Consider the following 18189-nt stretch of genomic DNA (forward strand, 5'->3'; position numbering starts at 1 on the left):
GCATTTCAACGAAAGAAATTCAAAATTAACTTTTAAACATCAAGAAAATGTAACTGTGACAAGGTAAACCACAACAAAACACTACTGAAATATTCCAACTCTTGCATTTCAACGAAAAAAATCCACAATGAACTTTGAAAAATCAATAGAATGCAACTGTGACAAGGTAAATCTCGACAAAACACTGCTGAAATATTCGAACTCTTGCATTTCAAGGGAAAAAATCCACAATGAACTTTGAAAAATCAAGAGAATGTAACTGTGAGAAGGTAAACAACGACAAAACACTGCTGAAATATTCCAACTCTTGCATTTCACGAAAGAAATTCAAAATGAACTTTGAAAAATCAAGAGAATGTAACTGTGACAAGGTAAAGCACAACAAAACACTACTGATATATTCCAACTCCTGCATTTCAACAAAATAAATCCAAAATGAACTTTGAACAATGAAGAGAATGTAACTGTGACATGATAAAGCACGAAAAAACACTACTGAAATGTTCCAACTCTTGCGTTTCACGAAATAAATTCAAATTGAAATTTGAAAAATCAAGAGAATGTAAGTATGACAAGGTAAAGCACAACAAAACACTACTGAAATATTCAAACTCCTGCATTTCAACAAAAGGAATCCAAAATGAACTTTGAAAAATCAAGAGAATGTAACTGCGACAAGGTAAACCACGACAAAAAACTACTGAAATACTCCAATTTGTGCATTTCAACGAAAGAAATTCAAAACGAAATTTTAAAAATCAAGAGAATGTAACTGTTACAAGGTGAATCATGAGGAAACACTACTTAAATATTCCAACCCTTGCATTTAAACGAAAGAAATCCAAGATGAGCTTAGAAACATCAAGCAAATGTAACTCTGGCATGGCAAACCACAACAAAAAACTACTGAAAGATTCCAACTCTTGCATTTCAAGGAAAGAAATCCAAAACGAACTTTGAAGAATCAAGAGAATGTAACTGTCACAAGGTAAAACACGACAAAACACTACTGAAATATTCCAACTCTTGCATTTCAACGAAAAAAATCCAAAATGAACTTTGAAAAATCAAGAAAATGTAAATGTGAGAAGGTAAACCACGAAAAAACACTACGTAAATCTTTCAACTCTTTAATTTAACTAAAGAAATTTAAAATAAACTTAGAAAAATCAAAAGATTGTGGCTGTGACAAGGTAAAGTTTAACAAAATAATACTGACATATTCCACATCTTGCATTTCGTTAAAAGGAATCCAAAATGAACTTTGAAAAATGAAGAGAATGTAACTGTGACAAGGTAAAGCACGACAAAACACTACTGAAATATTCCAACTCTTGCATTTCACGAAAAAAATTCAAAATGAACTTTGAAAAATCAAGAGAATGTAACTGTGACAAGGTAAAGCACAACAAAACACTACTGAAATATTCCAACTCCTGCATTTCAACAAAAGAAATGCAAAATGAACTTTGAAAAATCAAGAGAATGTAACTGTGATATAGTAAACCACTAAAACACTCTACTGTAATATTCCAACTCTTGAGTTTCAAGGAAGAAATTCAAAATGAACTTTGAAAAATCAACAGCATGTAACAATGACAAGGTAAACCACGACAAAACACTACTGAAATATTCCAACTCTTGCATTTCACGGAAGAAATTCAAAATGAACTTTGAAAATCAAGAGAATGTAACTGTGACAAGGTAAAGCACAACAAAACATTAAATCAAGCGAATGTAACTGTGACAAGGTAAACCATAACAAAACACTATTGAAATATTTCAACTCTTGCATTTCAACGAAAGAAATCCAAAAATGAACTTTGAAAAATCAAGAGAATGTAACTGTGACAAGGTAAACCACGACTTTGAAAAATCAAGAGAATGTAACTGTGACAAGGTAAACCACGACAAAACAATACTGAAATATTCCAACTCTTGCATTTCAAGAAAAGAAATCCAAAATGAACTTTGAAAAATCAAGAGAATGTAACTGTGACAAGGTAAACCACGAAAACACACTACTGAAATATTCAAACTCTTGCATTTCACGAAATAAATTCAAAATTAACTTGGAAAAACCAAGAGAATGTAACTGTGACATGGTAAACCACGACAAAACACTAATGAAATATTCAAAATCTTTCATTTCACGAAAGAAATTCAAAATGAACTTTGAAGAACTAAAATAAAGTAACTCTTACATGGTAAACCACGACAAAACACTAATGAAATATTCCAACTCTTTCATTTCAACGAAAGAAATCCAAAATGTACTTTGAAAATCAAGAGAATGTAACAGTGACAAGGTAAACCAAAACAAGACACTACTGAAATATTCCAACTCTTGCATTTCAACGAAAGAAATTCATAATGAACTTTGAAAAATCAAGAGAATGTAACTGTGACAAGGTAAAGCACAACTAGACAGTGACAAGGTAAAACATAACAAGACACTACTGAAATATTCCAACTCTTGCATTTCAATGAAAGAAATTCAAAATGAACTTTGAAAAATTAAGAGAATGTAACTGTGACAAGGTAAACCACGACAAAACACTACTGAATTTAAGTTTGTTTCATCTGATTCGAAGACATTTAAAAAAAAAGTTGAAAAAAATATATCATGTTAAAAAAAAGGGGGGCCAAACCGTGGGAAGGAGGGGGCACTCCTTGGGTTGGGGGAGAGTGGGTCTTTGGGGATTTGATTGCTCTGCTGGTTAGGGTCGTTGACGCTTATGATCCATGATGGCTAGTACTCACAAGCATCATACTACTTGATTCGCAAGGATTTCTACGGTTTGTTCTGAATTTCATTATTAAAATTCTTTTCTTACCATCTACATCTCTCTTAGTATCAACTTTTTAGTATACTAAAACGTTAGACCCTATTTTAAATTGGCAATACTGTTCAAACATCACTTGTGTATTATACAGACCACATTGGAGAGGTAAAGCTAGGTCAAGTCACAATGTCATTCTATCGTCGTTAGCCATTTTCATAGACTGATGTTGTTTCAAATTTATAACAAATTACCTGAGTTAACAACTCCTTCGGGGTTACCTTAACTGCTAATCAGTTTAATCCTTTTTTCTCCACCTTCATACAATCCAGTCACTAATTAAAATCATTCACACTCCTTTTATTCAAAACAATAATTAATATCTTTCATAGTGTTCAATTTGCGAATTCCTTATCTACTTTTGCAAAAACATCTGTCGAAACAAATCCTATATGGGCAATTTTGCCATCTCTAGTTTTTGATTTAAAAAAAAACAAAAACAAACAAAAACAAAACAGTAAAGTGTAATACTCACTTTCTTTGAAATACCAAACCAGACTATACCCACCAAACCAAACAAGTCTATACCAACCAAACCAGGCTATACACACCAAACCAGACTAGACCCAACAAACCAAACTTTACCCACAAAACACCTACCACACCACTCTAAATCACCCCAACCTCGATCCCACCCAAACCAGCCTATCCCCACCAGAAACCCGTCTGGTTGGCCTTGGTAAGTCAATAACCCAGAATAGCACAGGATGGAACATAAAGTAGTAGAAGTATAACTTAGATACAGGATGGAACATAAAGTGGGCAAAGTATAAGGTACTACTCTACTCCTACACATGTTATATTATAATGGGGAGGCAGCCCATTAAAGATAACTTAGCTGGAGAGAGCTTTTCCGGCTTCAAAAAGAGTACTAAAATAAAATAAAATAGATAATTATCCATTGATCAGAACCCAGAGCAATTATATCCTATGTCTTTTTTTGTACACTTTGCGTCTATGGATTCGTGATCTATGGAAAAATACATTTTTCGAATTCATAAATTAAAACTAAATTTTGTGATGGCGGAATGCAAAGTTGATTCAGTGCTTTTTCTTTTTCCATTTTTTAACACTTTCCCTATGCTTCTACTTCTCACTTTCATGAAAAAATGCTCTCCGAAAAGGGATGCAGTTTTTGGAAAAACGATGAAAAACAGAATAAAGGAAAAGTGATAATATATAAGAAAGAAATTAATGGGATTTGCAGTAGAATACCTATTTCCGATCTGTCTTAAGGCAAAAAAGTAAGCGTTGACATACCCAAGCCTGAATTTACCGATAGGCAAAATAAGCCCGGGCCTAGGGGCACACAATGTCAGGGGGGTGCAATAAATTATCAGTGAGTGATTGTTTTCTTAACAAAAACTGGACCAAGGCTATTTATCGTCAAAGTGCCAGGTGCACTCCACTGCCAAGCAGCCTATTAACAGAAAAGTGATTTTGAAACAACACAGAATTCCGTGGTCGCTTATAAACTGTCAGATTTCTCCCAAGAATTGCAGCTGAGAGTTCGGTATCACCTCTCCCTTTCATTACTTCTGACTCATCAGTTGTGTTCTGTTCAGAATTTCCACTATCCTCGAATTTTCGGAGACTTTACCCCAAAAATCTCGCAAAAACGGAGCGGCAAAAACGCTTGGGCGTAGGAGCGTCAAAGCTTTAAATCTGGCCCTGAACATACCCAACTATTAGAGAGTATGCCCGAGTGCCAAAGGGACATTCAACCTGAATTTAAAAGATATTCATCCAAACGCAGCTCTATTTTGCACAGGTAAAATAGAGAAAGGATGAGAGGAAGGTTGAAATTGCTAGGATACGTTCTGAAGATGAAGGATGACAGATTGCCCAACATCGTCCTTGACAGGTAGCCGTCTAGGGCCAAACGAAAAACATGTTGCCCCCGAACAGAGTGGAAGGATTTCGTAAGGAAATATTTAAGGGAAGGGGATTTTTTTTGGAGGATGTAAAGAGCGAAGGGTAAATACGTATTATACCGACCACACTTTGTTCTTGATCTGTTGCAAAACCAGTTTCTCTGTGTCCGCTAGGAGATAATCAGCTAAGCCTGAGTGAGACAAACTACTACGCAGAAATAATTTAATTAAATATTTAATATGTAGAGTTGGTTAAGTAAGGCTAGGTATTTAATATAATGCGTTCTGGGCGGCCTGTTTTCCATAATTCTCTGTTGTAGTTTCCTTAATTTTGTCACTAAACAACTATATTTTCATCATATTTTGGAGTGTGGTTGGTACAATACAGAAGTACCGAGCGAAGCTTTGAATAGATTGGGATGGAGAAGGAACTTGCGTAGCTTTGTTGGCCTCAGGCGGCTTGATGCTGCGGTGAGTTGTTAGGAGTAGTAGTTAGTAGTAGTAATGAGGCCAAATTATACTATATACAAAATTTTCCCAACTTTGTGAGTTCACCAAGCAATAACCGTTAACGTCTACTTTCAAATAACGTTTCAACATCAAACTTCAAAAATACAAACAGAATTTACGTTTTTCTCATCATCATCTAAGGATATTTAAAAATAACAGCGTCAGAAAAATAAGAGATGGAAGCTTAAAAACTCATTCCCATACCATAATTTGGTATTATTGCTGAATTCTCATTCTCCAGAAGGAAAACCTATAAAGTTTGGAAAACTACAATAAAACTTTCAAAATAAATCCTTGTATATTAGCCAATACCCGCTTGAGAAGAGAAGTTAGGTTAATCATAATGAAGTAGATCAAAATACGGGTGTATCCCATTTGAGCGCTTTCCCATTTGAGCGCCATGGCGCGCAAATGGGAATTTACCATTTGCGCGCCGTATTTTCATTAGTTAAGTTGTGTCCCATTTGAGCGCCAGATAATATTTTGCGTATGTTAGGGGATATAGCTAGGTGATCAGGTAAATTTTTCGCAAATCATATTATTGACTTACGAATAAAGTAAACACACCACTCGATGCCTTTTTAGGCTCTTTCCAAATATAATAATCATTTTTGTCGGAAATGAATTTTACCCCCACCCCTATGTATACCAATCCAGGGTATATATTTGCACATTAGGGGGTGGGGGTAAATTTTAAACTTACCTCCCATTAACATCAGAAATAAAATTTACCCCCCCCCTAATGTGCAAATATATACCCTGAATTGGTATATATAGGGGTGGGGGTAAAATTCATATCAGAAAAAATGATTATTCTATTTGGAAAGAGCATAAAAAAGGTATCGAGTGGTATGTTTACTTTATTCTTATGTCAATAATATCAACTGCGAAAAATTTACCGACGGGTCTTCATGTCTGTTTTCCTCATACAGTATATAGCGGTGGATACCGCATAATGCATAAGTACCTGTATATACCTTTAGTAGTAAATATATATGGTATACATAAATACTATATATATTTACTTAGTTTATAATACTATAAATGGAAGTTATTTTCACAACCATTGACCCAATAAAATCCTCAGTTTTGTTCGTTGTCTTCGTGGCAATAAATATTTCTACAGGTCAATGTGGCAGCAAACCACGCTTCATCCACCGCAAAATCACAATTTTGGGTTTGGCGCTCAAATGGTACTCCGTGGCGCTCAAATGGGAACAAAATTCCATGGCGCTCAAATGGAACAAAATTCCGTGGCGCTCAAATGGGAAAGCGCTCAAATGGGAACACCCCCAAAATACGTATGATGAAAAAACAATACTTTAATAACAAAATTATTAAAACTACAATGAAGAATGGAAAGGGGGCCGCACAGAACGTATTATATTAAATACCTAACAAAACCTAACATAACCAAAATACCATCTCTATACATTAAATATTTAATCAAAATATACCTACAACGTAGATTTCTACGGAGCCTAAGCTTATTGTTTCCAAACACTGACAGCTATAAACCAGTTATTGTCTGATCTTGCAGATCCAAATTTTCAAGTGTGCACTGGCTAATGCACAAGTACCAATACTTCTTTCATTCCTTGAGGCATACGAATAAACTTGAACCCCCTCCCCCTTAGATTCAAATATATACCAAGAATTGTATATTCACGGTGAAATTACAACTTGGGGTATATGTTTGACTGTTAGACGGGGGGGGGCGGGTAAAGTTTTTTTCGTATGTCTTAAGGAATGACGTTGGATCAAGGCGCGTAAGTAGTATTTTTTAGGGAAGGCCAATGATTAAAAAACGGATTTTACATTTTTGCTTGGTTATTTGAATAAGAAGTACGAAGAAACTCCCCCCCCCCCCGCACACGTCTCTGGCCGGATCCTTCTCTGCAAATTTCATATATCTTATTCAACTAGCCTACTTTCTAATATAGCAAAAGGTCCATTATCTAGAATTTTAACCGAACTTTTCGCGCCAAGCCTTGACTGTGTGCACCTTATAAAGTTGTTATTAACCCCTCATAAAAATGTTTCTCAGATAGGAGGTTCTCCTTGTCTAAGAATACAGTAGAATGTGAGCTCAGGAGTGCTACATGTCTTATTTTCAATTTTGGTGACTTTTACATCAACAACAAAGTGTATACTTAACTATTCATCTTTTTCAAAAGAAAAATATCCTGTGAGTAAAAACTACACAATGAAACTGTTTATCAATGTTCTTTCTCTAAGCGTTTGGATTTCATATGCGCGAGGGAATGGTAACTCTGGTAGTTTTGTAGACATGAAATTTGTGAATGAATCATTTAGTAAATTATACGAAATAGGCAGAGAAGCTTACTTGGATAACGATTGGGATAAGTGTGCCCGTTTACTTGAACGCTCTTTAGAAATTTATAGGAGAGTGCAGCAGATCCAAGTCTATTGTAGAAAGAAGTGTCGAAGCAAGACAGTTGATCTAGCAGAGGTTTATGATTTGGAGGATAAATTTTTTTCTAACATAATAGCGAAAGCTTTATGTTTACTTAAATGTAAATCAGAATTTCAGGAGAGATATATTGATGTCGCAAGTGATACCGTACTTAAAAAATTTCACGAAATGGAATTGTACAACTATTTACATAATTGTTATTATCAGGTAGGTTTGTTTCTTTTTCCTTTTTTATAAAAATTATCGCAGTTCAATCCATCAGCAACGCAAAAAGGTAAGGAGAGATGTTGCTTGTCTAGAATCTGGGTACACACGCGAAAAGTGAAGTTTCGTTAATGCTAATGAAATAAAACAAAATAGGATGAAAATATAATAGTTTGGAAACAAATTTGGGCTATATATTTGCACATTAAGGGTGGGGATAAAGCATGGCATATATTAAATACGTAACCTAACCTTTTAGTCCCCACTAAAGGGAAGACGTCATAACATCTAACCGTCAGAACCACTAACCGTCAAGACATCGACAAATTTTAAAACTTTAGTTTTTTGAGTTTAAGGGGAAAAGTTACCTAGGTTAGGTTACGTATTTAATATATCCTATGCTTTACCCCCACCCCCCTTATGTGTAAATGTATAGTCGAAATTTGTTTCTAAACTATTATATACTTATTGCTATTATATAAATTTATAAATTTTTTGTCGATATCCTGATGGTTAGATGTTATGTTGTTTAGTGCTTGTGACGGTTAGATGAAATGGTAGCCCCCCCCCCCTAAACCCCAAACAACTAAAGTTTAAATCCTTGTCATAGAGTGAGCGACAACTCACAAACCTGTTTATCAATAGTGGCTTTGAGATTTCGATGCAGTCTTTCTTTCGTGTGTACCCGGATTCTAGACAAGTACCGGAGAGATAAAAGGCTTATGCTTCTATAAATCTCAAATTCTTGCTTTGCTATGCTTGCTTGCTACATTTGCTATAATTGCTTGCTTGCTATTCTATAAATTGAAAATAATTTTGTTAGTAAATGAAAATTGGTACTTGTATATTATACGCCACTGACTCAAGTGCTTAATCAAACAGTTCATGGTAACGATATGTAGGTAAGGAGCGATGCGGCTCACTAGGAACCGAAACTGTAAGAAACAGAATCTTGATAACAAAAAATTAGATAGGCCTACATCAAAAGAATTTAATTTTGATGCTTATTCAAAATATATAAAATTCATTATGCTTGAAGTGGTTTGAAAGTTATCTCACAGGGAAATCCGTCAAAGTAGTATTGAATGATGTGGGTTCAGCAGCATTTCCTGTGACGTATGGAGTACCACATAGATCAGTGTTAGGCCCGCTGCTTTACCTCATCTATGTTGATCTCATGCGTCTTTATTTGAAAGATATGTGTCTTATCTCGTTTGCTGATAATACCGTTTTAACTGTGTTTGCCTTATCTGTGAAGGACCTGGTGAGAAAGGCGAATCTCGCATTGGAAAGGCTGGAGATTTTCACTTCATTAAGTCTATTGTGTATAAATGTTCGCAAGACATCTTTAATGACGTTTTGTAGAGTTGGTACACCACACCACTGGATGTGTCTTGCCAGGTAACTTTATGTGGTAATCTGGTTCAGCAAGTTGATCATCTCCGCTACCTTAGTTTTTATCTTGATTGCCATCTGGCATGGAAGTGTCACAGTGACGCAATTTTATCAACAATTGCCCGTGGTGTAGGAATACTTCGACGTCTACAGCACTTTTCCCTCAAAGAATACTTTTAACTATATATTATTCGTTGGTTTATCCATATATCTCCTACGGTTGCATCCTATGGCGCAGAAGCTTTTTATGGAACTATAGAAGAGTGTAAGTTCTACAAAAAAAAGCTGTTAGAACAATCGGTAGGTGTATCCAGGATGTACATGACATGTGCTTGATTTAGGTCCCTGAAGCTCCTTAATGTAGGTCAGATAAGAGATTATCAAGCTGCAGTATTTGTGTTTCAGTGTAAGAATGGTTTAACCCCTGAAGTTTTTAAGAATTTTTACCAAATTAATAGTGACCTGCATAATTATGGACCTAGGCAAAGTGGTAATATAGTTGTTGATTTGCTTCGTGGTACCAGGTCTTCATTTTCAATGAAACACCTGGGTCCATCAGCATGGAATGAGCTACCATTGATAATTAGAGCGGCGGAACTTGTACGTCAATTTAAAAAGAATTTAAAAGATTATTTTTGGGGGGGAATTTGTTGAATTTTATTATGGCTAGTAGGTTGGGTAGAGGAAGAAGAGGATCTGGAGAGGTAAGGGTGGGTAGGGGCTAAGTTAAGGTTGGCAGGGAGTGGAGAGGGAGTTGAGTATAATGAGTAATGGAGACTGGATTTGTTATGTTATTTTTATTTTACATTTTATTTATCTATTATCATTTTTAATTCAGTTATTTATTGATTTTTCTATATTTTTTATCATTTATATATATATATATATATATATATATATATATATATATATATATATATATATATATATATATATATATATATATATATATATATATATATATATATATATATATATATATATATATATATATATATATATATATATATATATATATATATATATATATATATATATATATATATATATATATATATATATATATATACATATATATATATATATATATATATATATATATATATATATATATATATATATATATATATATATATATATATATATATATATATATATATATATATATATATAGGTTATAGGTTATCTATTTTTGGTTTATTTGTAATAGTTTTAATTAAATAGTTGAGGTTTATGTAATTAGCTGAGTTATTAGGTAAGTAGTTACGTGGACTTTCGCGATCGCAAATCTTCATAGGTTTTCTCCAGCGTGAAAGTGTTGTTTAATTTATTTATTTGTTTATGAATGTGGATTAATAAACTTATGAACATTAAGTTTAATATTACCCATCAACAGTTTCGAGCCTAAGAAAATTTGTCTAATTTTGAAAAAGGTGGGAAGCACCCCTAAAAAATTAAGTGATCTAAATGAAGATCACATCATGAAATTCAGCATCTCAGAGAACCCTACTGCAGAGGTTTCAAGCTCATATGTACAAAAATGTGGAATTTTGAATTTTTTGCCAGAAGCAAGATCAGGGATGCATGTTTATTTGTTGTTGTTTTTCCCCCAGGGGTGATCACATTTAACCAATGATTCTAGAAGATCGGAAGAGGACTCATTTAATCGGAAATTAAAAGTTCTAGTGCTCTTTTTGAGTAACCAAAAATGTTGGAAGGCACCCCCACCTCCTTTTTTACCCAAAATTTTCCGATCAGAATTTTAAGATCGCCACTTTCTTCAGCAGGGCCGAAAGATCTAATAGCTATGTCTTTGAGGATGACTTGACCCCCAACAGCCCTCGGAGGAAGAGCCACAAGTTATGAACTTTGCCCATACGTAAGTATTGGCTATTGGGAAATATAAAGATGTTTTCGAAGGGGGGATTTTCTGGCGCGGGTGTATACGTAGAAAAATCTTGCCATGGAGGAGTTTTTGTGTGGGAAGGGAATTTCTCATGGAGGGGATCTGGATTTCCCGGCATTGATTAAAAAACTATCAGTAATTAAATAAATAAAGACTGTTTTTTTAAACTAAAAGTAAGGAGCAACATTAAAACTTAAAACGAACAGAAATTATTATGTATACATTAATGGGGTTTCCACCTCCTCAGTACCTCGTTCTTTACGCTAAACTATTTTTGAACCTATAAAAAAAGCTTATTGTTCTAGTTAATCGGTCACTGTGTATCAGGAGTCATTCTTAAATAGTTGGAACAAAAAGTCAAACTTTAGCGCAAAGAGCGAGGTGTTGAGAAGGAGGCACCCCCCCCCATATACGTAATAATTAATATTCGTCTTAAGTTTTAATGCTGCTCCTTACTTTCAGTTGAAAAAACATGTTTTTTTTTTTTTATTTAATAATTAGAACCTGTTTCTTTGACGCTCAATCCTAACGAAATATCCCGAAATATGATGAAAATATAATACTTTAGAAACAAATTTGGGCTATATATTTGTACATTATGGAGGGGAGGTAAAGTATAGTGGGTCTGCATGCAAAATGTATTAGGTTCAATTATCCTGCATATTATGAAGTAAGAAATAACTTTCTAACTTCAAACAGTCCAAAAATTTACACCTACCCCCTTATGTGCAAATATATAGTCCAAATTATATATTCCCCATCTATTCTGTCACTTGTCTTTTATCTTGTCTTGCGTTTTTATTTGTATTGTCTCTTGCTAAGCAGAAAGAAACTGACGAAGAAACCGGTTTTTTCTCCAGTTTTAGACAGCGTAAACTTGAGTGAGTGGCGTATAATTCACAAGTACCAAAAAATTTATTAAAAACTTAGCCTGGAAAGTTTCTGGGAGATAAGGGAGGGGGGGTGCTAATCAAAATTTTTCTTCAGGTACAATAGATGCCAGAACCGACACTGACTCAATATGATGCTACTCTTGGCAACTTCTTTCCTGTTTGGACGAAACAGATGATGGTTTTTTAATTGAGTCCACAATATCTTCTGGCATAGGCGTCTTCAGGAGAGGTGGCAGTGCAGTCGGTGCATTCGTACCCTATCTCATTAGAAGACCAAAAGTAGGCCTATGTAAAAATTCCATAATTTTGACCAAGAATGACTCGTTTGCACTTCTGGCAAAAATAATTTTTTTTCAAACCCTTGACCCCTGCAAATATACCTACAGGCTAGGATCCCTGCCGTCGGAAGTTGCGGACGTCTGTGTTGCCACGGTCACAGGTTTTTTTTTTTTTTTATGGTCACAGGTTGACAGGTTTTTGCCGCCGAATGGTAGGAAGTCACAGGTTTTTGTGCTAAAGGTTCCTAATATGACCTAATTTTCTGCTAAAAGTTGAATTTTGTTGAGCTCACATTTTCGGATTATTTTTAGCGATTTGGAAACAACATCTATTAATCATAACTCTAAAGCTTCATTGCATTTTTCAGGCTCTTTTTGTAAAATTCGGAAGATGTGTTTTCGCGACAAAGAAAATTTTATGTTAAATCTGAATAGTCCCCATTCCTGAATCAGTGTAATTCAAATATTTTTTCGCACCAAATATTTTTCTAAAGAATATTATTCAACTTTTGGTAACTATGGGCCGAGGTTCGCTCTTTACTAGGTTCCAGCTACCTAGTAACAATCGTATATGTCTGTGTAGAAAAAGAAAAAGCAAAAGAAAGGGACTAATTGAACTCATGACCATTGCGATGAACATCAAACTGAACCTATTTTGAAAATATATCGAGCTTGAGAATTTGACTTCACTGGTCTATGCCAGAGATAATTCCGTTAGAAGATAATATTACAGTCCTTTGTAGTCCATTGGCACACAAAATTACAGCCATTTCTGGCTTGGATATATATCACTGACTACAAATTGTTCAAACTTTCCATACTTTATCTATAAAGTATGGATAAAGACAACACAGCCATCTGTTATTGAAATCTTCGTCACTTACTACGATTTGGTCGTAGTTCTCATAGTTTAGCCATAGAACAAGCCATAGATCAATGGTTTATTACACCATCTATTGATTGATATTTTGAGTTCTGGACGCTTTCCGGAGCCATCCATATCTTTGATCTATGCTACTCATCCGTAACTAGGCCGTGTTTAGACGGACTGATTATTCGTCGATAATTGACTATTCGCCGATAAAAAAAAACGACTGTTTTTGCAAAAAATCGGCCGACTTTCTTCTAAAGAAAGTTCCTAGTCGCTTATCAATTTTGAAGAAGTCGGTCGATTGGAGAGTAAAAATTTTAAATGTCAGATTACGTAAACAAGATTACTGACTTGATCCCCCTCGTTCAAGGGTACAAGGGGCTTATCTATAACTAAGCAGATATTCATTATGAAAAGAAAAAAGAAGGGTAAAATTTTGAAACATTTTGCTGTGAATTTCTCACTGCCACTTCTGAATATTTCATGTTCTCTGCCAAAAATCGGCCGATTTCTTATGGTCACGTTCGAAAGCGATGTCGATGGAAAACGGTCGATTTTTCATGCAAAATTGGTCCGTCTAAACACGGCATTACTTCCATTGACTACCTGATTTTTTCTCAATATATCTCTGACTTCCAAGCTATGATCTCGGCACTTTGAAAGCAGAATAAATTGGCAATGGAAAAGGTTATCCTTAGCGTGACACACAAGTGTTCTTTCGGCCTTCCCTTAAACAGATACTAAAAGGATAATATTAGAGTTTGTGCGTAGCACATCTGGGGACTCCCAGATGCATTCTAATCACTTGACTGTGATCAGTCAAGTGATCTTGACTGATCACAGTCAAGTCAAGAGTGCAGTGATCAGCTGCACTCTGATCACTTTGACTCTTAAAAAGGGAACTAGAACTTATGATTACTAATCCAACGAGTCTCATCCGAAGCATATACGACCACCTTTTTTTATAAGAACCTTATATATCCCAAGGGCATAACTTACAACCCTTTTCCTGAGAGCTGTAGGGGGGGGGTTGTCTTCCTTACAGACATAATTTACTACGATAATTTTGTTCAGACTTGACTAGACCTTTGGGTACTCGTGCACCCCACAACCTTTTTTAGTCCCTGTTCCTTTTAAAGTTCAACCTTGGGACTTAGCCTCTCTAACTATTAAAGAAAACTATTTAACATTTAAAGTTTTTTACTGATACTGACAAAAATCCGTCACAATTGCTAACCGTCACTTCAGCGTCAAAACCGTCATTTCATTGACGAAAACTGTCATTTTATCAACTAAAAGCGTCATTTCATTGACAAAACCCGTCACAATCGCTAACCGCCACTTCATCGACAAAAAAACATCATTTCATCGACAAAATCAGTCATTTCATTGACACAAATCAGTCACAACGTCTAAAGTCATAACATCGACACGTCAACTCATCGACAGTCACAATCAATACCCGTCTCAACGTCAACAGCAATAACATCGACACGTCATTTCATCTAAAAAAAACTGTCGAAAAAATTACGATATTGTCGATATTGTGGCTGTCGACTTTGAGACGAGTAGCGATTGTGACTGCCAATGAACTGATGTGTCGATGTTATGGCTGTCGAAGAGTTGACGTGTCGACGAAATGACGTTTAGTGCTGGTGACTGTTATACGAAATGGTAACAAGCCCACTGGGTTCAGGGATAAAACCCTAGTAGTAAATCTGTTTGATAGGCTATGTCGTTCTTGCTTAAAAAAGGGAGATTTTCAGGTCATATCGAATTAAAATTAGAATTAAAATTAAAACAAAATTACTAAGTTGAAAATAGAATTAAACAAATTAGAATAAAAATTAAGCGAATTGAAATTTGAATTAAAAAAATTCAGATAAACTTAAAAGAAACGGAGCTAGATATGGTAATTTAGGATTTTGATTGGATGAGACCCGAAATCCCCCGTAAAAAATTGGAATTAAAATTAATCCACAGTTAGGTTTCAAAAAACCAGAAAAAAGTTCCGCCGCCAAAAACTTTGACATGAAGACGAAGAATTAACGCATATTTAATATGACCTCCAGTCATTTCTAAGGCCACATTTTCCCACATTGTCTTTAAGGAAAATTCTATGCGTCTGAACTTAAGGTGCATTTACACGATGCGTAAAACCGTGCGGAGGTGATCACACGTTTTTACATGTAGATTGAAAAATGTTATTTTCAACTTTAAAACCATCGTAGGTCAAAATAGAAATTCCGTTACTACAGCCATTCGGACCTTGTCGCACGCAAAGATCCTTAATAGCTACCGAAGATCAACGACTCTCATCTTTTTCGCATAACTAATGTAATTGTCGAAGTGAAAATGACTTTCGATGATAGGTTTTATATATATATATATATATATATATATATATATATATATATATATATATATATATATATATATTCGACTAAGATAGGTAGCGGTATCGGTATAAAATTTCGCTCTATTGACATTCTTGATGACGATATTTTTCTCTATTGAAATTGAACAAGTACTACATTTAATTTATCGGTAGCGTTAATTTCAAAGCTTGAAATACCTGCAAAAGTCATGCAGGCAACAGACCACCAAGGCCGTACCCAGGATACACAAAAAAAACTAAAAAAAACGCATACAAAATTTGTTTATATCTATTTTTTTACGTTTTTAAGAGCCAGACAAACATTTTAAGGGGGGTCAACCCCCCCCCTCTTGGTATGGCCTTTCAGACCACTAGGTAGCTTGCCTCTCGATTATCCATGACGTGTTTTCGGGCCAGAGGCAGATCTTCCCAGGTTTAAATATCTTTGCTATAAACGTTCTAGCGTTGCTACTTCGGAGTAACAAAATTAAACTGTAGTAAGAAAGCCTGAACACGCTCTAGAAAGCGGTCACAGGTTTTTTGACGAATTTCACAGGTTTCTTGGCACTTTTTTCACAGGTTTGGAAAATTTGTAGTGGCAACACTGGTGGACGTTCAGTAGCTGCCGGAATTCAGTACCGTAGGCATTGTGTGAGTTGTTGATGCTGCGGTGAGTTGTTGTTAGTAGTAGTAGTAGTAGTAGGCATTGTGTGACACTTTTTGTCAAACTGGTATGAATTGATTGGTTCTAAACATACTTCGAAGTTTTTTATTTTTTGTTTATTTATTCTTTTTTTAATATGTTGTATTCGTTTACGTTTTAATATGTTGTATTCGTTTAATTATTCCTCATATACGGAATAATTTCTATTCGTTTTAAGTTTTAATGTTGCTCCTAACTTTTCAGTTGAAAAACGTTTTTCAAATAATGCCGGGAAACTCCCCTCCTCCTCTATGAAAATCCCTGGAAAATTACCCCAAGGAAAGTCCCTTCTGCATAAAATCCCCCTTCCCCGGGACAATTTCATCCTCGCTAAAAATCCCCCCCCCCACAGAAAACATCTTACGAACAATTCCACCCGAAAAGTTCTCCTTAGTCTACTTTCATTTGAAAAAAGACATATTTTTCATTTGATTTCTAATCATTTTTCAAATCCTGCCGAAAATCGCCTCCGTGGAAATCCCAGTTTTCCCCACTGGAAATTCCCCATCCCTATGACAAAATTCCCCAGAAAATTCCAACCCCTTTGAATATTTCCATTGGACAATTTCTTCGAAACATCTCCACATGTAAAATCGAGTCGGCAAAGAGAAAGTAAGACAAATAAAAGGAATTTTGTATAGGAATTCTAGGAAAGTCCCTCGTGTAAAATTGTCACTTGAAAGTTCATCCCCGGAAACTTCCCTCCCCATGGAAATCCCTCCACAGAAACACTCCCCCTCTCGTAGAAAATTTCTCCTCTCCAAAAAATGTGTATACTTCCCAATAACAAATATTATATGTAAACAACGGGCAAATGTCATTACTTACAGCCCTTTCCCCGGGGTTGTTGAGGGTCAGGCATTTAACCTTTCAACTATGCTGAACAAAATAGCTATCTCAAAACTTTGATTGGATGACGTTGGTGGTAAAAGGAGCGTGGTAGGCGGACTAGTTACCCTCCATTCTTTTTAGCCATTTGGAAAGGGCACTAAACCTTTTAAATTCCTTTTGAATGTGCCCCCTCCGAAAAATAGAGGATTATTGATTTAATACGATCACCCCTGGAAAAAAAATAAAAAGATAAACACGCATCCGTTATATTTCTTCTGTTAAAAACACAAAATTTCACATTTTTACAGATGAGAGCTTGAAACGTGTACAGCCGGGTTCTCTGATACGCGGAATCTGACGGGGTAATTTTCATTAAGATTCCTTGACTTTTTCAGAGTGTCTTCCCGCTTTTCTTGCTGAAATCAGGCCAACTGTCGCAGGTTCTTTGCTTTTTATGGGTAGTAATAAACTTCACAAATTTTTATTTTTGAAATCAGCATAAAAGGCCAATTCTTTGATATATTTATTGTTATCAAAAATTCATTTTTAGAGTTTCGGTTACTATTGGACCGAGTCACTCTTTACTCACGAACCACAGTGAATAAAATGATTAAGCCTAAATGTTAAATTTTCCCATCTGAAAACCTTTATCATAGGCAGCGCGCCAGCGCTGCCTAAGTAAAGAACGATGTGGGCACAATGTGTTGTTTGTTTTTTTCTCCATGCCCGGGCACTTCGTATCGAAGGAGTCATCGTAGAAACTTCGGAAAGGGCTCATTCGATTGGAAATTGGAGTGGCTAGTGCCCTTTTTAATAGTCGAAAGTGATCGGAGGGCAACTAGACCCCCCACGCCCATCATTCCCCCAAACATATCCAATCAAAATTTTGAGATAGCCATTTTGTTCAGCGTAGTTGATTTCCAGATAGAAAATATGTTTTTGAGGAGGACAATCCACAACAACACTCAGGGCAAGTGTTTTAAGTTATGACCTGGGGTCTATAAAATTTTTATAGAAGGCGTTGTCGTAGAAACTTCAAAGGGGGCTCTTTTGATTGTAACGTCACA

General features: G+C 35.3%; 2 protein-coding genes across 3 annotated transcripts in view; one reads left to right on the top strand and one right to left on the bottom strand.

The window, feature by feature from the left end:
* The window catches only part of LOC148953879 (omega-amidase NIT2-like), an 88147-nt gene extending 80690 nt beyond the window's left edge, over positions 1–7457 (bottom strand). Inside the window, exon 1 of the mRNA XM_089085674.1 lies at positions 7386–7457. Within this exon, the coding sequence (XP_088941800.1) occupies positions 7386–7392 (7 nt within the window). The 5' untranslated portion in view covers positions 7393–7457. The remainder of the gene's footprint in view (positions 1–7385) is intronic.
* LOC148953880 (cartilage-associated protein-like) overlaps positions 7434–18189 on the top strand; it is a 39094-nt gene continuing 28338 nt past the window's right edge. For both annotated transcript variants that reach the window (XM_089085672.1, XM_089085673.1), the window contains exon 1: positions 7434–7871. In XM_089085672.1, the coding sequence (XP_088941798.1) occupies positions 7434–7871 (438 nt within the window). The remainder of the gene's footprint in view (positions 7872–18189) is intronic.

The sequence above is a fragment of the Artemia sp. Qi Xiang Cuo genome, chromosome 3, assembly GCF_049724085.1.
Source record: "Artemia sp. Qi Xiang Cuo chromosome 3, ASM4972408v1, whole genome shotgun sequence".
Lineage (NCBI taxonomy): Eukaryota > Metazoa > Arthropoda > Branchiopoda > Anostraca > Artemiidae > Artemia > Artemia sp. Qi Xiang Cuo.